Source organism: Pteropus vampyrus, unplaced genomic scaffold (genome assembly GCF_000151845.1).
Source record: "Pteropus vampyrus isolate Shadow unplaced genomic scaffold, Pvam_2.0 Scaffold84, whole genome shotgun sequence".
NCBI lineage: Eukaryota > Metazoa > Chordata > Mammalia > Chiroptera > Pteropodidae > Pteropus > Pteropus vampyrus.
In genome coordinates, this window is record NW_011888865.1 from 4118926 (window position 1) to 4145991 (window position 27066).

The following is a 27066-nucleotide window of genomic DNA, read 5'->3' on the forward strand; positions in this document are numbered from 1 at the left end:
GCAAGGAGTGGGCATTCTTACATATGAACAAAGGCACAGGATGGAGAAGTACACACAATGCCGAGAGGAGTAGTCAGTCTGAATTTAGCAGTAGGATGATGTAATTTGTAAGCAAATAGAGAACGTTTGTCAGATTCAAGATATTCTCTGGAGGTAGAATTAACAATATTAGCTGATGGTTTCAATGTGAAAAACAAAGGAAAATAAAATACAAGTGATAACTCACCAGTTTCTAGCTTAAACATAATGATCCATGGGCTTCTGGTTTGAACTGCAGGATGGTTGTTATAAGAAGAAATATAGGGAAAGGAATAAATTTGGGAATTTTAAAATTATATTTGAGATGCATGTAAGATAACATTAAAAACTGAAGTTGGAGATGGATATTCAAGTTTAAGAGTTCAGAGGGTTGGTTTTGGAATAGAGATAGGAATGAGGGAGTTTTTATCATGTAGTTAACATTTAAGTTATGAAACTGGTTGTTATAGCCAAAGGAGAAGATATAGAAAAAGATAAAAGAAGAGGACACAGACCTAAACCTTGGGCCAGGGCATAGAACCAGTGAAGTCACACAACAGATAATTACCAAATGTTTGTCAAATTAATTTTCTCATCAAAAACTATTTGACAAAAATTATATGAAGTATTCCTATTTTATAGATGAGGCCTAGGGAATTTGTGTTTTTCTCTTTTTTTGTTAAGTGGTAGATGCAAGATTTATAACGCTGTTCTAGAATTTAACTTTCATGGTATATTCTGCAACCCTCGGAAAACTGCTTCCTTCAGCAATTTAAATTATTAATCTCCTGATGATGACTAATCCAAATATGATGATCAGGAATATCAACTTCCTTACTTTCCACCTTTGACTAGGAGGTGGCGACAACTACTTTAACATGAAGGTGTTTTGTGCAGATCATCTGTAGCCAGGTGGAGGAGTACAACAGCCGTCAGGCTTTATGCAATGGAACTCCCGAGGGACCATTACTGCGTAATCCCGGAAACCAGGACAAAGCCAGGACCCCGAGGCTTCCCTCCTCAGCTGATGTGGAATTTTGCCTGAGTTTGATCCAGTATGAATCAGGTTCCATGGATAAAACTGCCAACTTCAGCTTTAGAAATACACTGGAAGGTAATCCTTTTTCACTCATTTGAAATTTCTTTTTTTCTTAATTTATGTTTACAAATCTTAACCAAAAACTCTAAACCCAGAAGTGTTTGACAATTCAGAATTTTCTGAGTAAAGACATGTGGTGTATATACATATATAGAGATGGCCAATAACCCTAGCAGAGTCTGGGCAGTTTATCATAATCCAACATATTAATAAGTTCAACAAAATGTATGAATATATCTACTATGGCAATAATTAGAGACAATAGGCAGTCTAATGGCTAATAAAGTCAGGTTTTTCCACTAAAAGGGTATGCCAAACAAAATAATATACTTTCAGACCTTTTTACATTTTGGAATTATAAGCATAGAACTGTAGCTCTATATACTTTTCTAAATTTTAGTATTTTATCTAGTTTAAATTATTCTGGACACTAAGCTCTTTGAGGCAATCCATTGTCTTAACTATAATAAGGATAAATTCTGCATGTGAAATTAATCCCCCACCATCGTTTAAGATTCTGTGCTTCATCAGAGATTCTTTTCCATTGTCTCTTTTAGGTCTTACTTACTTCTGCTCTCAGTCTTGCTTGCATCTTTCCTTCAGTGCCTGTTCACTATTCTCTCCTCAGTGCTATGTCAGTCATGAAGCATTCCAATTTGCATTATGGAAACAAACCTACAGATAAAACAAACAAACAAACAACAAGAACTTAACTCATGTCACAGATTGAACTGGAGTGCTAATTTGTACCAAGCCGACAATTCAAAATTTCCATGTCCTAAAACCTCTTTTGCTCTTACCATGTAGAAAAAGCTTTCTCTCTTTCCTTATTTCTCTTTAACTTTTTTTTGGCAGGGGGAGAGGCAGAGAGGAGTTGTCATTATGATTGCTGTTTTATCCTTTAACCCTGTTGCTCAACTGTGCAGAATAGTTTCACTGTTTCTTTCATTTCTCTGTATCCTTCTAATTCATAATAAACTTTTACTCTCCCTCAGGAGCAGTTTAAACAAGGAGAATATCATCTTATAGAGGAATCCTGGTACCAGCTATTAAAATAAAAAGTATTTTTATCTCCCTAAAGTAATATGAATAATTAACATTTTACGAGTAATCACTATGTGCAAGGCACTGTGCCAAACATTTTGCATAGCGCTATCTCACTTAATTCTTACGATCAGCCTCTGAGGAAAATGGCATCCTTATTTCCAGTTTAAAGAGAGGAAACAGTGTCAGAGATATTAAGTCATTTGGCTACCTACCACTGCTCATTCGGCAAGTAGCAGAGTTAAATCTGTTCCTAGATTTGTCAAGTACCAAAATCCCGTAGTCTTTTCCATTGTACTCTGATCACCCAGAGTGGGCTGAGAGTTTCTTGAACGTGGACAATATCAATCTGGTCCTTCAGTAATATCAGATAAGAAGGCAATGCATGGTGCCCAGGGGGCTCAGATATTACAAACTAAGACAAAGGCACACATGCAAATTGACAGTCACCATCTGGGAGGACTGGGTGTCCTGGTGGACTGTTTAGGGTTTAACAGTACTCCAAATTCTGACTTAATGACATTACAAAGTAGGACTCTATACTTAAAGGAACTGGAGTACTTTACAGGTTTTTAAGGCAGATTTTACAGCAGTGAGAAAGCATGAACTTTGTTATTAGGAAACATGGGATGGGTCACAGAAATAAGGTACGGGAGCCTCGCTTCTCTGGGACTCAAGTAAATAAAGTGACTTGAGCTGTGTCAACTCAGTCAGTGGCTTTCAAATGAGTTTCGAATGCACAGAGATGAGTAGAGAATATCAGGTTATTGCAAATAACTTGTTACTACTGATAAATTGTTTGTGAATTATTTTCTTGATTTGTCCCCTCAATAATTTATTCTCAAACAGTCTAGTATGTTTTCTTAAGAAGGAGAGAAAAGGCATATCACATTATCTGGCACATAACAGGTATTCAGTAACTACTGATAACTGAATACATAAATAATATGTAAAGTATTTCAAATTGCACCTAACCCACCATTTAGCTTATCTATATTTGTTGTATGATGCCAATGTGCTGGTGGAAAAATGTTAGAAAACAATGATCTAACAAAGGCTTTTCCTGACCAGGAACACATTTTTTTACTCTTTTCTTTAAACATTTATTTCAGAAATACTTTTAAGTTTACAGAAAAATTGCAACAATAAAAACAGTACAAAAACACATATATACCCTTTACCCAGATTCACTTACTGTTTACATTTCATCTTGTTTGCCTTCTTCATTTGTCTCCTAATCTGAACTTTTTTTTTTTTTTTTGAGGGTAAATTGCACAGATCAGAATTCTTTACCCTGAACGTTTCAGTGTGTTTTTTCTTAAAACAGGAATTTTTCTTACATAACCACAGAATAGTTATCAAGTTCAGTAAATTCTATATTGATATAATGCCTATTCTAATTTAATGTTTATATGTCAATTTTTTAATAAACCTAATAATATTTTTTATAGTATTTTTCCTCTCTGTAACAGGATCAAGTCTAAGATCAGGTAGCATTTAGTTGTCATGTATCATTAGCCTTCTTTAATCTAAAATATTTCCACAGTCTTTTTTCTTTTAATGAGATTAACATTTTGGGGGAATACAGTCTCTCCCCCTACTTTAAAATAAAATTTTTCTCAGTTTCAATTTGTCTGATATTTCCTCATGATCAAATCCAGGTAATGTATTCTTAGCCAGAATTACACATAGGTGATTGTCTTTCTAAGAGAGTTTCACATCTGGAGGTACATATTGACCATCTGTCTCACACTGGTGATATTAATTTGATCACTTGCTCCAGGCGTGGCCCAATTTTCCTACTGTATAATTACTCCCCCACACACCTTGTTCCAACTAATAAATTGACTACATGGAGACATTTTTTAAGACTATGAAAACATCCTGCTTCTCATCACAGTTTTCTCCTGTAGTTACCATCCACTGATGGTTACAAAATGATGACTTCCCAACTTCAATACTCCTTTTACATTAGCCAGTGCTCAGGATTCTACTGTTAGCAAGAGCCCACCTGCCTGCCCGCCCACCTGCCTACCTGCCTGCCTTCCTGCCTCCCTCCCTTCCTTCCTTCCTTCCTTCCTTCTTTCCTTTCTTTTTTCCTTCCTTCCTGCCTTCCTTCCTCCCTCCTTCCCTCTCTTCTCCTCTTCTTTCTCTTCCCACTCCTTTCCTCTCCTTCTCTTTCCCTTCTTCTCTCTCTCTCTTTTCCTATTATCTATCTATCTATCTATCTATCTATCTATCTATCTATCTATCTATCTATCTACCTATCTATCTATCATCCATCTATCTATCTATCATCTATCTATCTATCTATCTATCTATCATTATCCATCCATTCAACCATACCATTTTTTCAATGGTATACAATTCATTAAGGTTCATAGTTAGTTAGCCTGGTGCTCAAATGGCCCCAGATTTCACCCATGGGCACATCTTCAAGCTGGTTCTTACGTCTCTGTTTTATATCCTCATCATTTTTTTAGCACTTTCTTTCTGGTATAACAAAATATTCAAGGGTCATCTTAAACCTACATTGCCTCAGGCTTGGAATTAGCCATATCTCCAAGAAACATTGGTTCCTTTCAATGGGGAAGAATATTTGGAGACAGAGATTTGAGAGTCAAAGTTTTGCTCATTGGAGAGATACATTTTTTTTGCCTTTAATTTTATTTTTTCTCATTTTTATTTTTCAATCAGAGTCAACATTCAATAATATTTTACATTAGTTTCAGGTGTACAGCATAGTGATTAGACATTTATATAACCTATGAATTAATCCTCCTGATAAGTCTATTACCCACCTGACACCATACGTAGTTATTATAATATTATCAACTATATTTCCTATGCTGTACTTCACATCCCTAGGACTATTTTGTAACTACTAATTTGTACTTCTTAATCCCTTCGCCTTTTTCACCCACCTCCCTACCCCGCCTCCAACACATTTTATCTTAAAACTCAGATAGGGTGGAGGTGGGGGATGTCTTGACCTATAAGGAGTGTTCAAGCGACTACAACTACAGGGAAGACAGGACTGGAGAAACAAAATCAAAGGAAACCATTGCACCCTGCTCTCTCAATAAATGCAGGTGAAATTGAAAGGTTGCTTTTTATTGAACCTCACAGTTATTGCCACCCTTTTTTATTTTGGGCCTTGTGAGTGGTTTGCAATGTATAGCACATAGAACAAATTCTCACAGCCAGTCCTGGCATGGGAGAGCTGCTGTGTTTTCATCTACTAAAGTTATTTATGTATCAGCTTTCCTCTTAGATTTAAATGCTGCAATAAATATTGAAGATACATAATTTGTTAATTGTGTAAAAGAGATTCATGTTTTTATATAAGGCAAAGAAAAATAAGTATGCATTATAAAAGGCAATCTTCTGATTAGGCTAAATAGTTGGTCCCCATGGAGTGTAGGCTATTAGATTCAGAGAATCTTCTCATGTACAAATCTCTGAGTACCCATGGTATTTTGTATTTCACAGTTTATAATAGTGCTAATGCAAATTGGCTCTGGTATACATATTGAAGGGTAAGAGAGATCTAGTAGTTTAGAAAAGTGATTAAAGGCAGTCAGACTTACTGGAATTTGATTCAAACTCCACCACTTCATGTTACCTCAAGTAAGTTATTTTACTTCTGGGCCTTAGTTTTATCATCTATAAAATGCAGACAAAAATAATAATTTATCGGGTTTATGTAAGAATTAAGTGATATCATACATCTAAGGAATTTATAACATTTCTTCAATAAATAAGAGCTATTATTATGTTATACTGGGATTAGCTATTGACAATTAGTTATCAATCATTAATTTTCCTGACAATTAGCTTAAAAACTAAGTATAGATTGGGTTCTGAAAAATGCGATTATGATGGGCTAGTTGTAGTGAAAAGCTAGGGAGAGGGAAGGATGGAAAAGTTCTCAAAATAACCCAGATAGATAGCATTTCTGGAGGTAAATCGCTTTTTGAGAGAATTCCCCAAAACAAGGAGACAAGAGCAAAGGCAGATCCTGTTGTACAAAAGGGAAAGTATCTGGCTAGAATATTAAGTTTGTAGTGAGAAATAACAAGAAGTATAAAGAGTTTGGTGTTTCTCAATATTTTCTGGAGGAAAAAAAGCTATAAGCCCCTTAAGGACATGTTCACAGATCTCTACGGAATTAAGAGACTTAAGTTTGTTCTATGCCAATGTCTTTCATATCATCCCTCTAAAATACATATATATTTGAAAACCTAATGCTTAAAAATCATGATAAAATGTTCATTTCTTCAAGAATATTTCTACATATCTTATGAAACACAGCTATGGACAATTAGAGTTATGAGGGGTTTTGAAGCAGGAAGTCGATATGATTCTATCTATATTTCAGAAAGATATGAAGCTAGTGGCCTTAGCAGAATGCAGAAAGATTAATCAGTGAACTAATGGGGAGACGATGAATAATGAGGGGGAAGTGGATGAAGATGAATTGGTTAGAATATAGAAACTCTTGTATACTAGAGTATAGAGGACCAGAAGCTCTTGATGACTGATTAAGAGACAGAAAGGTGAGCAACACATTGAAGATGATTCTGAAATATCTACCATTGGTTTCTAATAATTGGTCCTTGTTTTGTCCTCTTAAGCTATACAACATAAAAAATATAGTTTGTCTTCATATAGCAGCTTTTGTAATACAAAACAAAACAAACAAAAAAACAAAAACAAAAAAACCTGCTATTATGATTCTCTAGAATATTTTCCCTGCAGCCAGCCCTGCAATGCTTTCTAATTTATTATGACTGTCAAACGCATCACTGGAAAGTATCTTACCTCTTCATTTGCTAGGATTTCTTGAAGAACAGTCTAGAAAGTGGTAAATGAGTTCTGAGCTTTAATAAAAGATAAGGGAAGTTTTGAAATTTTGAATACAATTTTAAGGTGACAGTGTGCATATGTGAAGAAAAAGGCCAGCAGCAAATCAGAATGAAGTCTCAAAGATGACCTATTTTTCAATATCCTTGCCTTAGAAATGGACTTTCTTAGGACATCCAGAAATAATCACAGACTCAGGAAATAAATTCAATTGATATTGAATGTGTAAACTAGAATTGTTTGAATAGGGTGAGATATTCCAGTAATGAGAACGCTCAAGTCCTCTCCTACACATCTTTTCCAGTTCTGAGTGATTCAGAAAGTTGCATAGCTTAGTATAGATTTTGTAAACGCTGACTCAGAACAGAGGTGGAGGGTTTTGACAGAGAATTCACCCAGATCCTGAAAACCTTTCCGAGCCTAGGTTACTTAACTCCCCAGAATTACTACCCTACCAACCTTGTTGATATTCTGACCAGGCAATAATCCTAATCATAACAACAACAATAAAAATTTTCATGTAGCTGACATTCTAATTTCTTACATGTTATTTTTTTCTTATAACAGTCTTATGCTATTTAATATTAACTGATTAAGCTAAAGCACCATCTTTAATGAAGAAGTTATTCCAATGAGTTTAGGTGACAGTCTATCTCTTTCCAGTTGAATGAGCTGATTCAATTTATTCGACTCAAAAGATAACCTTTTTCTTTTTACTCCAAGTTCTCAGGGCAAATAGGTAGGACCTGTCTTGTAACATGTAGGGAATTCAAACAAGTGTCCTGTGTATTACTTTCCAAGTAGGTTTACTTTGAATGTGGCTCTTTAATCAAGAGATAACATTACCTTTTTTAAAACCGTGAAATAAAATAGGAACTGCTATATTATGGAGAAGACTTGTGGATATATATCTAGGGCAGAAGCTGCTCTTGGATAAGAGTTAATACTTATGTATTAGGTTTAAAAAAAAGTGAATTATAATTTCTATATACACAAATTCCTGTTAAATTCTTAACCAGTGTCTTGTTTCCCAAAGCAGAAGTATAGCAAGACTAGAATATATTCATTTTGTATGGTCATTAGAAAGAATCTACTCAGGATGCAGTGATAATCAGCTAGAAACTATGACTCAATATTAAGGGTCATTTTGATTTTTGCAGAGACAGAGTTCTTTAGACCCAGAGACACTGTTCAGACATATTGGTGGTAGTTTTATATTTCTTTCAGAAAAATAAACTTAAAAATAGAATTGTTTAAAGTTTGGTGGTATTATTGTTTGATAGTCAGGAGACTTTTAACAACAAATGTGATAATGATATAGCATAAGCAATCTTCATTAAAAAAAAATGGAGTGTCAATCCCTACATATTTATACAGTTTTAAATGACTCCTCTGTTTCCTCCCTCTTCTACTAGTTGTACTGGCATATAAATTGTTCTTGCCAAATGTGAATATTGAGGAAATTAAGTAATTTATTTAAGGCATGTGTCATCTTTGCTATGAATTAAAAGGTGCTGACAAACACCATCTTAGGAAGAAGCTACACTGGAGAGAAAAGAGAGAGAACTTCCCAGATTGGGGAAGAGCCCTTTAAAGTGCATTGCGACACTGACTTTGAAGGCACATAGCACTATATTTAAGCATCAATTCTAACATTATGAGCATCTTCTCCCTAATATTAAAAGTTTATTTAATAATTACATGTTTAGACTATTGTGAAGATGTGCATATGCCTAGCTCCTACCATACACACAAGAAATGTCTCCCTTTTCCCCTACTTCTGTCTTCTCTGTAATCTTCAATAGTCATCCCAACTTTTCTTAAACTTTAGCATAGGTTATTAGTCCTCACAATATGTATTTATTCATAATAGACAGCCTTCATTTAATATGTCATCATTTGAGTTCACCGCTGTGTAGAAAATGGCTATTTGCTAAAGGTTCTCGAAGATCCTTAAGGAACAAAATAATAATGCACATATTCCAAGTATAAAGTCAGGCATTAGACATCTGGAGACTTTTCTTTGGGATAAATCTTGGGGGAAAATGTCACCACTCATCAGCAGTAAACACTGCAAAAAAAATAAAAAATAAAAAATAAAAAAAATAAAAAACCAGAATTCTATTTATACACATTTACTCTTTTAGCAAATATGAGAGATTTCAGGATACCAAAAAAAAAAAAAAAATTAACTATGTCCCATGTACATGTAGTACTTCTTTGTAGTCTTCTACACTAAATGATCTAAAATATTTTGGTTTCAGTATCTATTTACAACTCTTACTTTATTTTGTTCACTTTCAAGAAAATGTCTGTCAAATGTCTAAGTCTGAATAACCTTAGTTTATCTCTCACTTTTACATTCAAGTAAAATGGCATTCCATAAAAAAACATCATTATTTCAGCTATCAATACAAACAATGGCACACAAGCGCTTTTCCTTTAGACAACCATCATACTTCAGAATGCAGCAAAAATATTATATAAGTGTATCCTATTCTGGCTCCTCTAGGTTGCCATAGCAGAACTTAGGTCTCTCATAGATGCCTAATCTTGCCTGGTATATGGCCTAGCATTAGTCATTCTACTCTGTGTGGGTTTCTTGGAAGAAATCTTTCTATGAAAACAATGAAATTTTTTAGATGGCCAAAAATAAGGAATAATCATAGTCAATAAACTAATAAAAAAATATAGACTTCCACTTACGGGAAAGTGGAATAGATACACTTTCCGCTATTCCCTTTTCTCAGTACAACTAAAATCTCTAGACATTGTATACAAAGCAAACAAAATAATGTGAATGATGATAAGGCAGACTAGCTGGAATCTCTCGATATGGTGGTGAGTCCCCTGTTTTTTGTTTGTTTGTTTCTTTGCTTTGGTTTGTTTTTTGCCTCATATATTCAAGATTTGGATCTGGAGAAACAAAAAAACCTAGGAAGAGCAAGAGATGCAGACAAGAACAAATAAAACAAACAAACAATAGCACAACAACAACAAAACCTCTTTCTAGCCAAAAGACAATATTGCCGCTTAGCCAGGCCAATACAGAGGACTAGTGGGGAGTCAGGTCAAGTAGGGAACCTGGATTTCTCTCCCCACCTAGCAGTAATGAGGCAATCTTTCCTTGCTGGAGCTGAGTAAGGGAAAACCAATTAAAACAGAAGATTTGATAAGATCCAGAGTCTCATAACATAATACCAAAAACATTCAAGTTTCAAGCTAAAATACTCATCATACCAAGAAAATCTCATACTTTAGTGAAAAAAGACAATCATTAGACAATGACACTGAGATAACAGAAAGAGATATTACATAATGATAAATGAATCATTCCACCAGAAGACATAGCAATCCTAAACATGTACACACTAAAGGAGCTCCAAAATATATGAAGCAAAAGCTAATAGAACTGAAAGGAAAAATAGACAAATTCGCAATTATTGTTGGAGACTTTAATATCCCTTTCTCAACAATTGATTGGACTTGACAGAAAATTTAAGGATATAGAACTCAACAACACCATTAATCAAAAGGATCTAATTGATATTTATAAAATACTTCACATATTTGATATAATTGATATTTATAAAACATTCTTTTGAGTGCCCACAAAATGTATATTAAGGTAGACCATATCCTACCTTGAACATAAAACAAATCTCAACAAATTTAAAATAATTGAAATCATCTCCAACCATAATGGAATGGAATAAAACTAGAAATCAATAACAAAAAGATAACAAGAAAATAGTATTCAAAAAAAAAAAAAAAAAAACCACAGACCAATAGCCTTCATGCTTATAGATATAAAAATCCTTAATAAAATATTAACAAATAGAATTTAACAGTATATAAAAAGAATTCTATTATAAAACAAGTGAAATTTATTCCAAAAATGCAAGGCTAGTTCAATATGAAAATGTCCTGATTCTTGACTTTTTCAATGGCAATATCTTGTATTCAAGTTTCTCAGGTCTTACCATTGGGGAAAACTGAATAAAGGGCACATGAAATCTCTATTATTTCTTATAACTGCATGTGAATCTAGAATTATCTCAAAATTAAAAATTTAATGAAAAATAATCAATCAAAAGTACAAACAAAATATTTTAGTGCAATTTTTGAAATTTACTTTTAAATAGATGGATGAAATAAAAGACCACAGCACTAAAAATCTTCTCTTGGTCAGCAACTGGCAATACTTTTGTGCACTGCCATTTACTGATTCATAAACATGAAAAGATGTAATTTGTGGCAGTATTCAAGACAATATTACAGTTATTGATATGTGAGAAAGCAGGCTTAGAGCAAATGTAATATAGATTTTATTCTAAATATTGCATCCCACATATAGTTATTATCACTTTCTTTCCTGACAATTTGAGATTAATTGAAGAATTATTGCTCCCAGAGAGTAAAATAGTTGATCAATAACTCATGTACAATTCACGTGAAACTACGTATTATTCAGAGAAGTTCCTTAAATATACATCATAGTTCTAGTACACCAAGACCTACCTGAATCTCTAATCTTCAAATACCTCTAAAACATATTTGTTATTCTTAAAACTCATCCTTCTTAAATGTCCTTGCCTTGTTTTCATTTATAAAAACAGCATTAGCAATTGCTTTGTATTTTACAGTCATATTTTATTTATGAAGAAATAAGTTTTCATATCAATTCATAATGCTTACTATTTATGTTATAGTAAGGTAAGAACTACAAACCTTTTAATGAGGCAATGGGCATGTGAATGAGTAGGCTTGCTTACTGGTTAGGAAACAGTCTTGCTCCTATTTTTAAGACTTGCGATTGAGTCTAATTTCTGGTTTGGCAGAAATATAAATGGTTACATGTCATAAGAATCTGTGGTAAATATTCTAAATAATCTATTGAAATAAACTATTTTTTCTTTAAAAATATCTGTATAGAGTAAGATAAATAGAAAAGTTGATCATTAGACTAAAGTATTTGAGAAATAAAGATGATACATACCGTTTTAGAGCTTCAAAACACATCTGAGAATAAGGGATCTGAGAAGTTCTACAACATAGAGAGCTGTTTTGATTTGTTTAACCCAAAATATTTTCAACTAATTTGACCATACCATCACATTGTGTCTTTTATTTCTCTAAACACTCTTTAAAAATCTTTTGGTTTAGAAATTTCCAGAAATTTACTTGGGAAAATGTGGTCTAAAATTAAAATATTGCATCTACAAATACCCAGGGTTAACTCATTTCCATCTTTTTAGACCCAACCAATTTTATGCCAGAGACTATGAATAATTATTTGTTCCTTTCTTACAGTTAAAATTAGGAGGATCAAAGCAATTAATTATTTATTTAGGTATAGATTCAGTAGAAATCTTTAATAGATCTTTAGTTAGAACAAAGGGAAAACATGTGAGGTACAAGCTTTTCTACAATGTTAAGTGTGTAGTAAGATGCCACTTTCCTCGAGATAAAATCCATTTAGTTCTTTAAAAATTCATTAAGATTACTACATTGTACAACTCTAAGAACACCATCAAAATTTTATTTTATTGTGTGCTAGAGAATGAAATTATCATAATGTAAATGGTACTGCCTAGGGGGGTGCATTTTGACTGCACTGTAAATCTATTCTCTCTTAAAATTAAAAACCTAAAAAAAACCAAAAAACAAAAAAACCTAATACCTAATATTTATTGAGAGCTTACTAAATGTTAAATGTTAAGCACTTCAGTAAACAATTTATCTATCTTTTATCAACCTTATCCTAAATGGTAAGTTCTACTTAATATCCTCATTTTTATAGATGAAAAAAATGTTTAAAAAGGCAATCATCTGCTTATAGTAACATAGGTCATAAGTGGCAGTGCCAAAATCCAAAATCTATACCAATTCTGAGCTCATAATCTCATTGGGAAATATTTACAAATGGGATAAGTATACTACCATACTTGAAGGATTTCTTGAATTCAAGACATGAGACCCTGGGTAAGTCATTCAACTTCCCAAAGCATATCTTTTTCACCTATAAAATGTAGATATATTTTTGTACTATATCTCTCTAATATAATGGAAAGCCTCTGTTATATTACAATGAAGAAAATCTTTATTAGGATTGATTCAAGGTTTTTAGAATTTTGTTATCTTTTATCAATAATTTTAACTCAAACTATATTTTTCTTTTTCCTCCTGTAATAAATTCAGAACCTTGTAACAGTGACCTCACAGTAGGTGACTTACCAATAAAAGCTTTGAAATCTTGTGAACTTGGAATTATAAATTCAGTACTTAAATCAGTAGAAGAGAATGTACTAATAAAATGATTCAGTTTCATAGGCAGATATACTTGAAATATGATAATCAGGATAAGAAATATCACTTATATAAAAACCCAATGTAACTGTGGTTCTAAGTATTCCTTTTGAGATTCCATAGGCCATTAGTTCCATAGGACATTGCTGAATTAGTCTATTTCTCTTTCTATTAATTAGGGCTTATTTTAAAATATTGTAAGAAAGAACATCCAAATAATGTGGCTTTAAAAAGATAGGTTTTTAATTTACTCTCATGAAATAATGCAGAGGTAGATAATCTAGGACTGGTAGTGCAATTCTACCTTCCTCAACTCCCAGCTTCTATTTCTAGATCTGCATTCTAATGTATTCATCTTAATAAGCAGGACGAGCACAAAATGGGAAGAGGAGTGCAAGTCCATTCCTCTTTAAAGGCATAAGTGAGAAGTGTCTCTCATCAATTCTGTTTTATTTCTATAGCCAAACAGGCATGGCCACACTCAGCTCTACAAGGAAACTGGAAAATGTAATCTTCAGCTAGTGGCCATGTGCCCTACTACATTTAGGATGTTCATTATTAGCAAAAAGAGAAGAATTAGTATTGGTGAAAAAAGTAGCAGTTTCTCTCACAATCCCTTTTCCTTGTGTTTATTGAAATAATGTAAAATTAAAATCAAGTATTCTTACCACAGTAGTCTATTAAGTTTCATATAAAACAACATTAATTCTGTAGTGATAAATAAAGTATCAAAATACTATTTAACTTCAGACCTTCCAAGTTATTAAACTTGTGAGCATTTATTATATAACTTAGAGAATTGGAATGTATTAGAGTAACATGCTAAGAATTTATAGACTGAATGTTCATGTGCCCTCCAAATTTACATGTTGAAACTCAAAACCCCAATGTGTTGATATTAGAAAGTGGGCCTTAGGATTAGATGAGGTCATGAGAGTGGAGCCCTCATGAATAAAATTAGTGCCATTATACAAGTCACAGCAGAGCTTGCTTCCCCTCTCTGCCTCCAGCATGTGAGAAGTCACCATGAAATCAGCAGTTTGCATCTTCCTGGAAGACAGCCCTGACAAGAACTTTACTATGCTGGTACCCTAATCTCAGACTTTCAGGCTCCAGAATTGTGAAAATAAGTTTCTGTTGTTTATTAGTCACATAGTCAATGGCACTTTGATATAGTAGCCCAAACTAACTAAAACATAGGAGCTGTAAGAAACCACCAAATCTTCGTGGCCTAACCTAAGAAAAATTGTTTGATTTCTTGCTAATACAAAGTCCAGTTTAGATGTTAATGTTTAGTGAGTGGCCTTTTGTATGGCCATTTTAGTGACTGTACTCCCCCAGATCTCTGATGGATCTTCTGCATTTTCCTGGGAGAAAAGGGAACTGGGTGTTTAGAGGTCCTACAGAAGGAATATAATGGTCAAGCCTGGAAGTGGCCTACCTGCCTTCTGACTACATTTTACTGGCCACAGTTCATTCATAGGACCACACCTAAATGTGAGATTAATTGTGCATCTTTCCACTAAATAGAAAAAGGTCATGAAATTTTGTTTTTACTAGCCATTGTATATTCTTCCTTCCCAATGGCATCTCCAAAAATGTATTCCATAATTTATGGGTGAATAATTGTTTCTATTAACATACTTTGGTTGAATGAAGAATCATCTATTTCTCCTCTTCTAACATCTGCTATCACCTCCTCCATGCTGAGCAACACCATAGCCATTTTTCATACAAGCTACTCAGGTCTTTCTCTATATACAATTAATTATTCCATCGGGAGAATACTGAAAGAATGACCTATTAAATAAAAACATAAGAGCCAGATTCAGAGCCATAATCTATCCTAGTCATTAACCTTAAAACATATGGGAACAATCCAAAAAATTAGCTTAACTGATTTTAAAATTGCGCTAGCAATTTGAGTTACGTGTTTTAGAAAAAGAAACAAATAGGGAGGCTGTAGAGTATAGTGGTTAAGGACCTGATTTTGGAGCTTGAAAGAGAAATAAATATCCCATATTTTTTTATTCAACAAACATTTATAAAGCATTTACTGTGTGCAGGCATTTTGCAATACATAGGAATAACTAATGACTTTGGCACAGATCTTTCTATCTTGGAATTTACAGTCTAATGAAAATTTGGATCATGAATAATTATAATCCAAAAGAAATAAATGATTAAAAGGAGGGAAGTATAAGTGTTATTAAATAGAGGATCCTAACCAAGTGTTTATTGGCAGAGTAACTCAGATTGAAAATCTGATATCCTCAAGGATGAGTTGAAGCAGGTCGCATAAAGTGCAAAGAAGAAAAAAAGGGGAAAAATGATAAATTCTTTCTAATATCCTAATAGTCCTAAAAATTTCCAGAGACTTTCTGTAATTAATAACAACTGCTGACACCAGTCGTTTTTCAGTCCCTAAAACCTTTACAATCATTATCTTAATTACTCTTCTCAAAAGCCTTATAACATATTTATTATCACACTCATCTTACAGAAGAGGAAGCTGAGATTCAGAGAATTTAAATAACTTGAAAATGTCACAGAGCTAACAGACAGCAAAATTCAGTTATCAACAGGAGAGGTCATGTCTCCAAGTCTTCCAAATAGAGATGCCAAGTTTTAGAGGAAGTAGAGAGTAGTAGTTTTGAGTCAGACTATCTGGTTAAAATTCTGAGACTATCACTTACTAGTTGGGTGACTTTTGGTAAGTTTAATCTGTCTTGAAGTCCTTCATTTACAAAGTGAGGATAATCACAATATCTACCTCATGAGTTGTTATAAAGATCACATGAGTTAACATTCATAAATTACTTAGAATAGTCTCTATAATGGAAAATTTTTATTAAATATCACTGTCTTGCATGGTAATGCACAGTCTAATTGTCTAGCTCCATATAGAAACCAAATTTTAAACTACTGAGTAGATTAGTAATTGAGACTTCCGGCGGACAAAATTTGTTTCAGAAAAGTGTTAGTCCTAAATTGAACTAATATTCAAAGTGTAACAAAATGATAGTACTTTCTACTTAGAATTACTTTTTAAAAGCAAACTTTTAGATGCAGTTATATCCTTCTACAAACTTTTGCAATTCAGCAAGGGAATTAAATTTGACAGAAACTTGAGCTTAAAGAGGTGAACAGCTGGTCTTAAATATTGGTGGCATTACCAAAGAATTTCAGCCTTCTGCATGTTTTCTGATGGGCATTTGACTGATCCAGCTTGACTGTATGTCATCTGAAGTTCTGTGATAAAGCTTGTAAGGTACTCATCTAAAGGAAAAGGGAAAGTGAAAACCACTATACTAGGGACTTCTCTATCCTGAATAAGTATATTATGGAAAACTGGTCTGGACTAGATGCCTCAGCTTTTTTCATGGAAAAAAAAATTAAGGGACAAGGGTACTGTTGAAACTAGAAAAGAACTTGAAAATAATATTTTCCTCTTCATTACAGAATTACTATCAGGATTAAGGTTCATATGAACATAAAGAAACACTTAGCCTAATGCCTACCTTCAAGAGTTGAAAGTATAGTAATAGCAGTAATCTTTTTGCCAAATGATAATTAAGTAGTAACAAAAAGAAATAAGGAAATGTAAAACTCACGTTTGATTTATAATTGAATTGTGAAGATGAAGCTTGTAAAAAAAAAAAAAAAGCACAGAGAAGACCCTATTTAAAATTGAACGTTGATAGATGCAAACACACTTGTGAAAAATTCAAATGTACTTCTCAGTGATTTTAATCAAAGCATATTTAAAATAATTACCCTTAATTTAATATAAGGCAAATTTTGGAGGATTTCTGGTTAAGATGGCAAAGTGTCTGCCTTCTCTCATGACCTGTGCCTGCCTTCTCTCATGACCACATTAAAATTACAACTAAACTACAGAACAACTTTATTGAAAATTTCCTGAAGCCTAGCTGAACAAAAGTTTTACAATTAAGGATATACAGAAAAGCCACCTCGAGACTGGCAGAGAAGTGAGAAAAGCTGGTCACCATACCTGCATGTGGTGGTTAAAAATTAGGAGGGATATCTCAACTGTGGAGATTCCCCAGGAGAAGGAAGGGGTACCAGCCCAGGATTCCAGACCCAGGAAGGAAGTTCCCACAACTTCTAGCTGTGAAAACCAATGGATATTGTGGCTGAGTGAGACAGAAGGATGCAGGAGTCCCAGGTGTTCCTCGTAAGGGGCCCATACACAAACTTACTCACTGACAGACTCACTTGCTATGAGCTCCAGTGCTGGGGCAGCAGCTCAAAAGGCGCCAGGGACATATGTGGAACTGAATTGTCCGGCTTCTGGGCAAGGGCTGGAGGGGCAGCTTTCTCTAAGACAGAAGTGCTAGCAAAATCCATTGTTTCTTTATTGGGCCCTCCCCCCACCCAGCGTGCAGACACAGGTGGCCATCATATCTGAGTCTCCATCAACCTGGCTAACACTAGCTGCTCTGCTCTAGTGATTCCCTGAGACCCCACCCTACCCAACTAGCAGGCCCACTCAAGCTGCTTCCAGTGGCTTTTCCATACAATTGGCATGTCATGGCCTAGCTGTAGACTTTCCTAAAGTTTCTCGAAGGTCCACAAAACCCAAACAATCAGCATCTGGCCTTAGCATGCCCCATATCTGTTGCTGAGCAGCCCCAAGCCTGGCACCAGCAGCAGTCGGCCTCGGTGCATGGTTTGGCCTCCCAAAGCACCTTTAAACCTAGAGCAAGTCACAGCCATCTTCAGATTGCTCATGCCAGAAGGCCCCAGCCTAGGCACAGGCTGTGGCTGACCTTGGCCTGGGGTGGAGCCACTTCTGTAAGGACCCAAGGCTGGCACATATGGTAGCCAGCTTCAGACAGTGCCGGAGCACCACCCAGGGCCACATCCAAGGAGCACATTGGGAAGGTACTAGAGCCCTGCTAAAGTGAATCTTGCTCTGTAGGGTCAGCCCCTGCACAACAGCTCCTCCACTGTAGTCACTGGCCAGTCCTCATAACCAATCAGCCCAAGGGTCAATCCCTCCTATTGACATGTAAACAGCAACCAAGGCTCAAACATAACAGAAAGGCACACACAACCCATACAAGGGACATAACTGGAACACCCAGCTCAGGTTACCAGGGAAAACTGAGCCAATGGGACCCACAACATACCTGCTACATGAGGCCACTCTACTAAGAGCAGGAGACATAGTAGCCCTACCTATGTATTGTTTCTATGTGTTATAGAAACAAACACAGGGAAGCAGCCAAAATGGGAAGACAAACATGTTTTGAATTAAAGAAAAGAACAAAACTTGAGAAAAAGAACTAAACAAAATGGAGAACCTATCAGATGCAGAGTTCAAAACACTGATTATAAGGATGGTCAATGAACTTAGAAAAAGAGTAAATGAACTCAGTGAGAATTTTAATAAAGAGATAGGAACCATAAAAATGGAGATAGAAAACATAAAAATAATTAGAGGGAATCAACAGTAGATTACATGTAGCAGAGGATCAAAACAGCAATTTAGAAGATAAAGTAACAGAAAACCCCAATCACAACAGCAACAAGAAAAAAATATTTTTTAATTGAGGATAGCTTAAGGGGTGCTGGAACAACATCAAGCATAACATTTGCATCATAGGGATACCATAAGAATAAGAGAGAGAGCAAGAAACTGAAATTCTATTTGAAGAAATAATGACAGAAAACTTCCATAACCTGGCAAAGGAAATAGACAAGCCCAGAAGCACAGAGTTCCAAACAGTACCTAAAGAGGCCCACATCAAGACAAATCACAATTTAAATGCCAAAGTTTAAAGACAGAAAATGTTAAAAAGCAGCAAGAGAAAAGCAGTTATCTACAAGGCAGCTCTCATAAGACTGTCAGCTGATTTCTCAACAGAAACTCCTCAGGCTAGAAGTGACTGGCACAAAATATTCAAAGTAATGAAAAGCAAGGACCTACAACCAAGATTATTATACCCAGCAAAGCTATCATTTAGAATCAAAAGACAGATAAAGAGCTTCCCAGAGAAGAAAAAGCTAAAGGAGTTCATTATCACCAAACCACTATTACAGAAAATGTTGAAGTGACTTCTTTAAGGACAAGAAGAAAAAATTAAAAAGATAAAAAATATAAATAATAAAATGGCAATAATTACATATCTATCAACAATTACTTTAAATATAAATGAATTAAATGTTCCAATGAAAAGACATAAGATAGGATGGCCTAATGGATTAGAAAACAAGACTCTTACATGTGCCACTTCAAATCAAAATACACACTCAGACTGAAAGGAAGGGATAGAAAAAGATATTTCATGAAAATGGAAATGATGATGGGTAGCAATATGTATACCAGACAAAACAGACTTTAAAATAAAGTCTATAACAAGAGGCAAAGAAGAACCCGGTCATCTCACTTTTGAGTATTAATCCAAGAAACACAAAATACTACTTTGAAGAGACATATGAATCTATATGTTTATTACAGCATTATCGACAATAGTCAAGATATGGAGGTTACCTGGATGTTCATCACTGAACGAATGGATAAAGAAAAGGTGTTACATATATACAATGGACTATTACCCAGTCATAAAAAAAAAAAGAAATCTTGCCATCTTAACAACATGGATGGACCTAGAGGATACTGTGCTAAGAGAAGTCAGACAGAGAAGGACAAATGCCATATGATTTCATTTACATGTGGAAACTAAAGAACAAAATAAACAAATAAAACAGAAACAAACTCATAGATACAGAGCATTTGATGGTTACCAGATGGGAGAGGGGGTCCTGGGATAGGTATAAAAACAGGGAAAGGATTAAAAAGTCCAAATTGGTAGTTACAAAATAGTCATGGAGATATAAACTACAGCATAAGGAATATAGTCAATAATACTGAAAAACTATGTATGGTATCAGATGAGTACTAGATTTATTGTGGTGATCACTTTGTAAGTTATATAAATGTCTAATCACAATGTTGTACACCTTAAAATAATATAATATTGTTTGCCAACTGTAATTGAAAAATAAAAAATGTTAAATACATATATGTAGAACCTTTATTAATTATGCTTCCCTACAACTAACTTTATTTGATGTTGATTTTTTTATTCATGGCAATGTATACTCTTGTTATACATTCATAGCAATGATTCCTATATACAAACTTATAATATGAAAGATAAAAACAGGAAAGCATAAGGGGAAGAACACAAGATTTGAAATGAGAAAACTAGGGATATAGTTTTGGCATTAGCCACTTAGAAGACCTTTATTGTGATCTTTAATATGTCATCTAGATTTCCCAATCAGCATATTCATTTGCAGTATAAGCATGTTGATACTTATTGTATCTCCCTTATGTGAGGAACATCCAATGATGTGCTAGAGCTGACTGCTATCTGCTGTGAGAACTGATAGCATCTTTTCTCAACTCTTTAATCAATGACATTAAGTTGGTACTTTGAAATTAACAATCGCTGGAATATTTATACCATGAAAATTGACAGATGCTACAAATCAAAATATTCACCACATTCCTCCCCCAATTCTCCTCTGAGATTTGGTAATTAATCTTTTGCTAGTACACTACTAGGGATGTCAAATGAGAAAATGTGCCTGAAAATGTTTTATAAACTATAACATGTAATGCAAATATGTTATAATATTCATTATGGAAAATTACAGATATATAGGGAATCTGTGACTTGCATTGAAAATATCATTATCTTGCCTAATTGAAAAGCAAAGACATAAATGAGACAGGACACATTTAAATGATTTAATTGACATATATTATAGAAACGCTCTATCAAATCAAGCCAATGAAGGAATGTTATATAAAACCTTTGCAGAGTAACTAATCGTCTGTGTACCCAAGACTGTGGGGTTTCCAAGGACCAAGACGAGCTATATAATTTATAGGGCCCAGTGCAAAATGAAAACATTAAACATCTTGTTCAAAAATTATGATTAAATAGCAACAGCAGAGCATTAAACTAAATATGGGCAGTTCTGGATGGAGAATACTCAGTTGCATGCTTATGAAGCTGGCCCTACCTAGGACAGTACTTTCACTGCTAAAACCAGAACACTCTGAGGCAAAGAGAGCCTATGACAGTAAATTTAGTTAGTTACCTTACCTTTGCTTCAAAACTAATTGCATTAATATATTATCAATGTTTTAACACACCCAATGAAATATACCAGGTACTGTTGATTCAGTCCTAAGTTAAGAGTAGAGAAGAGAATAAGCTTGAATAATACTTTGTATATAAAGATCTTTGTTTCAGTCTGCAATTTAATGAACTAAATGACTTGGCTGTGTGGGTCAGTGTTCCTGTGTCCTCTCAAATGCACAAATCTAATATTAGAATATAGAATGCCATTATAAAATGATACCTTAAAACCACTTTCAGATAAATTTTACATGAAGAAATGGACCATTATTCTTAATGTATAAGATCATTCTCTAGATGTTTTTATAAACTGGAGATAAGATCTACAAAATGTTGAAAAAAGTCACTGATGTAATCATGTATAGACTGTGTATTTATAACATGTACATAAAGAAACTGATTACACAGGTGCACACACATGAACACAAACACTGAGGTTACCAAGAGGAGAAATTAATCTGATGTTTAAAATAATAAACAACTTAAAGTGAAATAATAATGTTGCTCTCCTCTACTGAGTTTATAGGGAGGACTACGACTAATTAGAACTGATGAACCACTGTCTTTGTGCAAACAATGAAGATAATTAGGGCAGTGGTTCTCAAGCAATGTGTATTAGAATCACCTGGAAGACTTGTTACACAAATAGTGAATCCCGCTGACTTTCTGATTCAGTAGTTCTCTGGCAGGGCTAGAGTATTTGTATTTCTAACAAGCTAACAGGTGATACAGCTGTCTCAGGAACCACACGTTTGAGAACCACAGAATTTTTGGAGCATTTGTGATCTTAACTACCAACTAATATGTGATTATATGGTAAGAAACAATCACCCATGACTACATTTGCTTCATTGTTCTGTTCCTGTGGTTGAAAGAACTTCCCGAGTCAAATTTTCTAATAAACACAAATGCTAATTAATTACATTTATGGCTGTAGAGCTAGCACTTTATTTGAGTAAATTTGAATTGGATTGAAAGTTAATGCTTCCATTATACCTAAGGACTTGCTTAGATCCAAGATCTTTTTTGATCTGCAATATTATATTTCCTGCTGCAAGTATTTTAAATTAAAAGCCTTTTTTAAAGTACTCAACCATCAAATACAATCTCCTAAAATTATTGTGTGTAACCTTCTGAGGCTATGCACTTCATAGTTTCTGAATTAAGTTGAACATTAGGAGAATAAATTAGAGAGAACATAGCCAGGGGGCCTAACAGTCTCTTGTCTTCAACCTTCAGATGCACTAATGTACACTTTTCCATCTTCTTTTTGGTTTCTTTTATCCAATTATATCTCTCAAACTCTATGAAATAGTAAATTGGTTAGAGCTGCATTTAAATCAAATAAATTAAATATACTATGTTCTGAATTTTTAACTGTATTTTTTTCACATTTCAAAATCTAACAGGCAAGATAAAGTGTAACATTTGTAATCTAGCTTCCTAGAAAGCTAGGAACCACACTGAATTAAATAAGATGATATACGAAAATGCCCACCCAGTGCCTGCCACAGAGTGGTTGCTCAATTTTTTTAAACATAATTTTTAAGGGTGCACATGATCAGTATGAACATATTTCAAGGCAGAAGTATGTGATGTGCGATTTTAAAGGCAGAAGCAATTTTAGACTGTCAGAATATAAAAGGAGAAAATTTCAAGTGCAGGAAATAATATATCCAGAGGCAAAGCTTTTAAAGCATGGGCTCAAGTTTAGGAGATGGAGAGCAATTTAACCTAAATTGGTGAATTTCAACCCTAGTTGCACATTAGAATCACCTGGGGTGTTTTTGAAACTCTAAATGCCTGAACCCACTCTATACTAATTAAATCTGAATCGCCAGGGATTGGAGACAAGCATCGATATTAAAAAACAAACAAACAAACAAACACAAAAACTCTCTAGAGTACTATTGGGAAAGAAATGAAAGTGAAAGAGTTAGATTGACAAGTTGAAGTTTTCTGTTGTTATCATTAGCCTGAAACTGTGTTTATTAATTACCCATAGGAATGTAGCACAGAGATTTGAAGGCATACAGAGTAATTTGGGCAACTGTCACTGTCCTTCACAAAGAACTTTGAGCCATTTTGGCATCTGTGACTGCTAACAAGGTCCCTGCTGGCTTATTAGACTTTCCATCCATGGAGAATTCTTAGACAAGAGTGAGACAATAATACATTCTGCACCTTGCTGTTAAGGAATGAAAATAGCAAGTCAATAAATTAATTTCATAGTACATAGTAAAAAGAGGTTTCTAAGGTGTGTCAGCAAGTCAGAACAATTCAATCCAACTCTAGTGTACAGAAAAGAGCACAGATTTTGAAATCAATTAGAGCTATATTCAATTCTTTGATTCCTTCGATTACTAGCTTGAATTTAGATGTGTTATTTAACTTTTACAAACTTAAATTTTCTCATCTGTAAAACTGGGACAATAACAATATTTATATCAAATGAGTCCTGGGATTCAAATGAGATCACATGAAAGATCTTGAAAAAGCTTATTGTATGTTATTATTACATACTTGGTGCCTAGAATTTGCTCTTTGACTTGTTCATCTAAAAGAGAATAAAATCTCAGCAAGGGAAGCCATTGATGTTGGTGAATCATATCTTACTTTGTCAAGGTGATTTACCAGCCAAACAATAAACTGTGTGAGGAAGTAAAATAAAATAATCACATTTTTATATTATTTACATCCATGACATTGTCTCTATTTTCTCAAGTAGCAGAAAAGAGCTCTTTAAAAGTCCCTTATAAATTCTATGGAGAGAAATATATCTCTCTAGTTCCCAATCTCTATAGGATTGTGTAAGTGAAAGACTGAGAAGTATTTTATATTTAGTTTTCCTTTAAATACAAAAAATGTGCAAGACTGTTTTTTACTGTGGAAAATCAAAGCAAAGGATTTGGTCCCTACTTCTAAGGCATTTCCAGTCTATTTAAAGAGACAAGATATACCCAATTCATTTAAAATGTTAATATAATCAGATTGTCTATATTATCAATCTGTTACCTATCACAAAGAGGCTGAGTGTTTGTTCAACCTATCTTTTTTTTTTTTTGAACTATTTATGAGCACATAAGACAATGTGTTCTGACAACCTCCATGTGTTTCTTATTCAGACGTCCTTCCTTTACAACACTGGAGGCTTTCCTAGATGCAACATCTGGCAATTTAGCAAAGGCAGTAAATAAAGAAACACTAGCCTTGTTGAAAACGCTCAGAATGGCAATCCTGCTTCCTAAGATGACCTAGGAGCACCTAATGCTGGATGAAGGCAAGCGGCAAGCAGGTTTCTATAGTGCAAGGGAGTTTACGAAGGGAAAAAATATCCCGTGCTGGTATGGGTCCTGATGGTGGGGAGTTGTGGCAAAAGAAGCTTTTCTGCTAGTCTTTGTTAGTAGCTCGCATTAGCACCCTCTTATCAAATGCAATGAGCTTACAGAAATGATAGCTACTACTGAGGAAGCATCCATTTTGCACCAGATTCTACAGTAAGTGCTTCACACCTGCTATCAAATTTCATCCTCATCAGAATCCTCAAGATGGACATTATTCTCTCTCTTACTAATGAAGAAACTGAGGCTCGAAAAAGATAATTAACTTGACAAAAGGTCATACTATCTGTTTGTAACATAGAATTGAAACCCCGGTCTGATTAGCTATAGAAGTCTTTTCCCTACAGCAGTATCTTCAAAGTGGGACAGACACACTACTGCGAGTACACTAAGGTTCTCTAAAGGGTACATGACACAGAGAGTTTTAGGGATATTTATGTCCAAGTCCCCCTTGCAAATATACTTTTCTAAAATGAATCTATGTGAGAAGGTGAAGTTTCTCCTTTATGACCTCCCCTTTCACAATCTCCCTTCTCTAACTTTTCAGAAGAAAGGCATATCTCTCACCCTTTCCTGAATCCATTCATAGTGCATTCCCAGAAGGAGTGAAAACTTACAAGTTGCCAAGCAAGTGTAGAATTCAAAATACTGGTGCCTTTGTTGCTAAATGGAATGACTTTCGTGACAAAGTAGCAAAAGTCTTGCAAGTTAAGTGGTTTGTAAATAAATTAATAATTTATTGGATTGCTTTCATTAAAAAATTGTGATTGAGTTGTCAGCTGATGGATCAGATTGTTTTGGTGCTAGATCAGTATGCCATTTTTTGACATATAGAACTAAAAAGGAGTTTAAATAATTAAGTAAAATTACTATAAAATATTTTTACCCCCACCTAGTTATTTATGAGAACAGTTTTCTCAGGAATTAGATTTATTTTAAAAAATTTGTAATAGCATTTATGCTGAAATTTATTCTTTCTAGCATCAATAATATCCATCTACATATCTCTGAATTATTAATTAGCAATCTTTCATCAATATTATTAAGAAATAAATTTTAATAACATTTTACTTTTTATATTTAATAATTATTTTGTAAAATATTTTATATATCTATGTGATTTTAATAAGTTATCACTTGATGGTTACCAGATAGGAGGGGCATCGGGGAGAAGGGTGAAAAAAGGGAAAGGATTAAGATGTACAAATTGCTAAGTATAAAAACAGTCACGAGGATGTAAAGTACAGCACTGGAAATATAGTCAATAATATTTTAATAACTATGTATGGTGTCAGACAGGTTCTAGACTTATCAGGGTATCACTTTGTAATTTATATACATGTCTAATCACTATGTGTACACTTGAAACTAACATAATATTGTATGTCAATGGTAACCGAAATTTTTTTAAAAAAAGAATTCTAAAATAAGTTACTATTAAAATATTTAATGATAATTTAGTCCAGATTAGATTAATCTGGTCACGTGAAATTTTTAAGTTTTAATGTTTATACATATTTTTGTTGCAGAAAAGTACAATAGGCTGATGTAACAGTTTTTTAAGAATCTTTCAAGCATAACACATAACATTTAGTATAATTCTGTGGGAAAATAGAAAAAAAACATGAGATCAAGTAAAAAAAGGAAACTCCATAAAATTTCAAAGTATAATAGAGTATGTTTAGGTAATTTTTTATACGAATGATGGTAAATAAGGAAGATATGTTTTTTAAAAGTGATATTAAATTCTTAGTTTTATATTTACACTATTAGTAATATTACTGAAGTTATATCCTCTGAAACATAATTTACAATTATGATTAAAACAATTTGGAATCTATCTAAAATTATGTGAAAGCATACGTAAAATGTGGTTTTAAAAGTTTTATTTGGTGCTACTCAAGGATAAGAGTTTGTAGAGCATTGCTGTACAGAACTTTTCCCTCCATGATATATGATTTATTGCCACATAGAAAAGGCAGTAAACCTTGCATTTATGAGCTTCAGCTCTAGAAAAAAACAGGCTTGTGTTCCAACTTTAACTCTTCTTATTTGTTTGTTAACCTTTGACAAGTTACTTAACCTCCAAAAGCCCCCTTTTCCGAGTCTATATAATAGAGATAATGAAGGCACTTAATCTGTAGGATTCTTCTGAAGGTTATATGAGAGTAATCATATCAAACTCTTAGAAAAATTTCTGCACATA

General features: G+C 33.9%; 1 protein-coding gene across 2 annotated transcripts in view; it reads left to right on the forward strand.

Moving 5' to 3' along the window:
* Window positions 1–27066, forward strand: part of TYR (tyrosinase) — an 89234-nt gene that overhangs the window by 7550 nt on the left and 54618 nt on the right. For both annotated transcript variants that reach the window (XM_011363280.2, XM_011363278.1), the window contains exon 2: window positions 916–1132. In XM_011363280.2, coding sequence (XP_011361582.1) covers window positions 916–1132 — 217 coding nt within the window. The remainder of the gene's footprint in view (window positions 1–915; window positions 1133–27066) is intronic.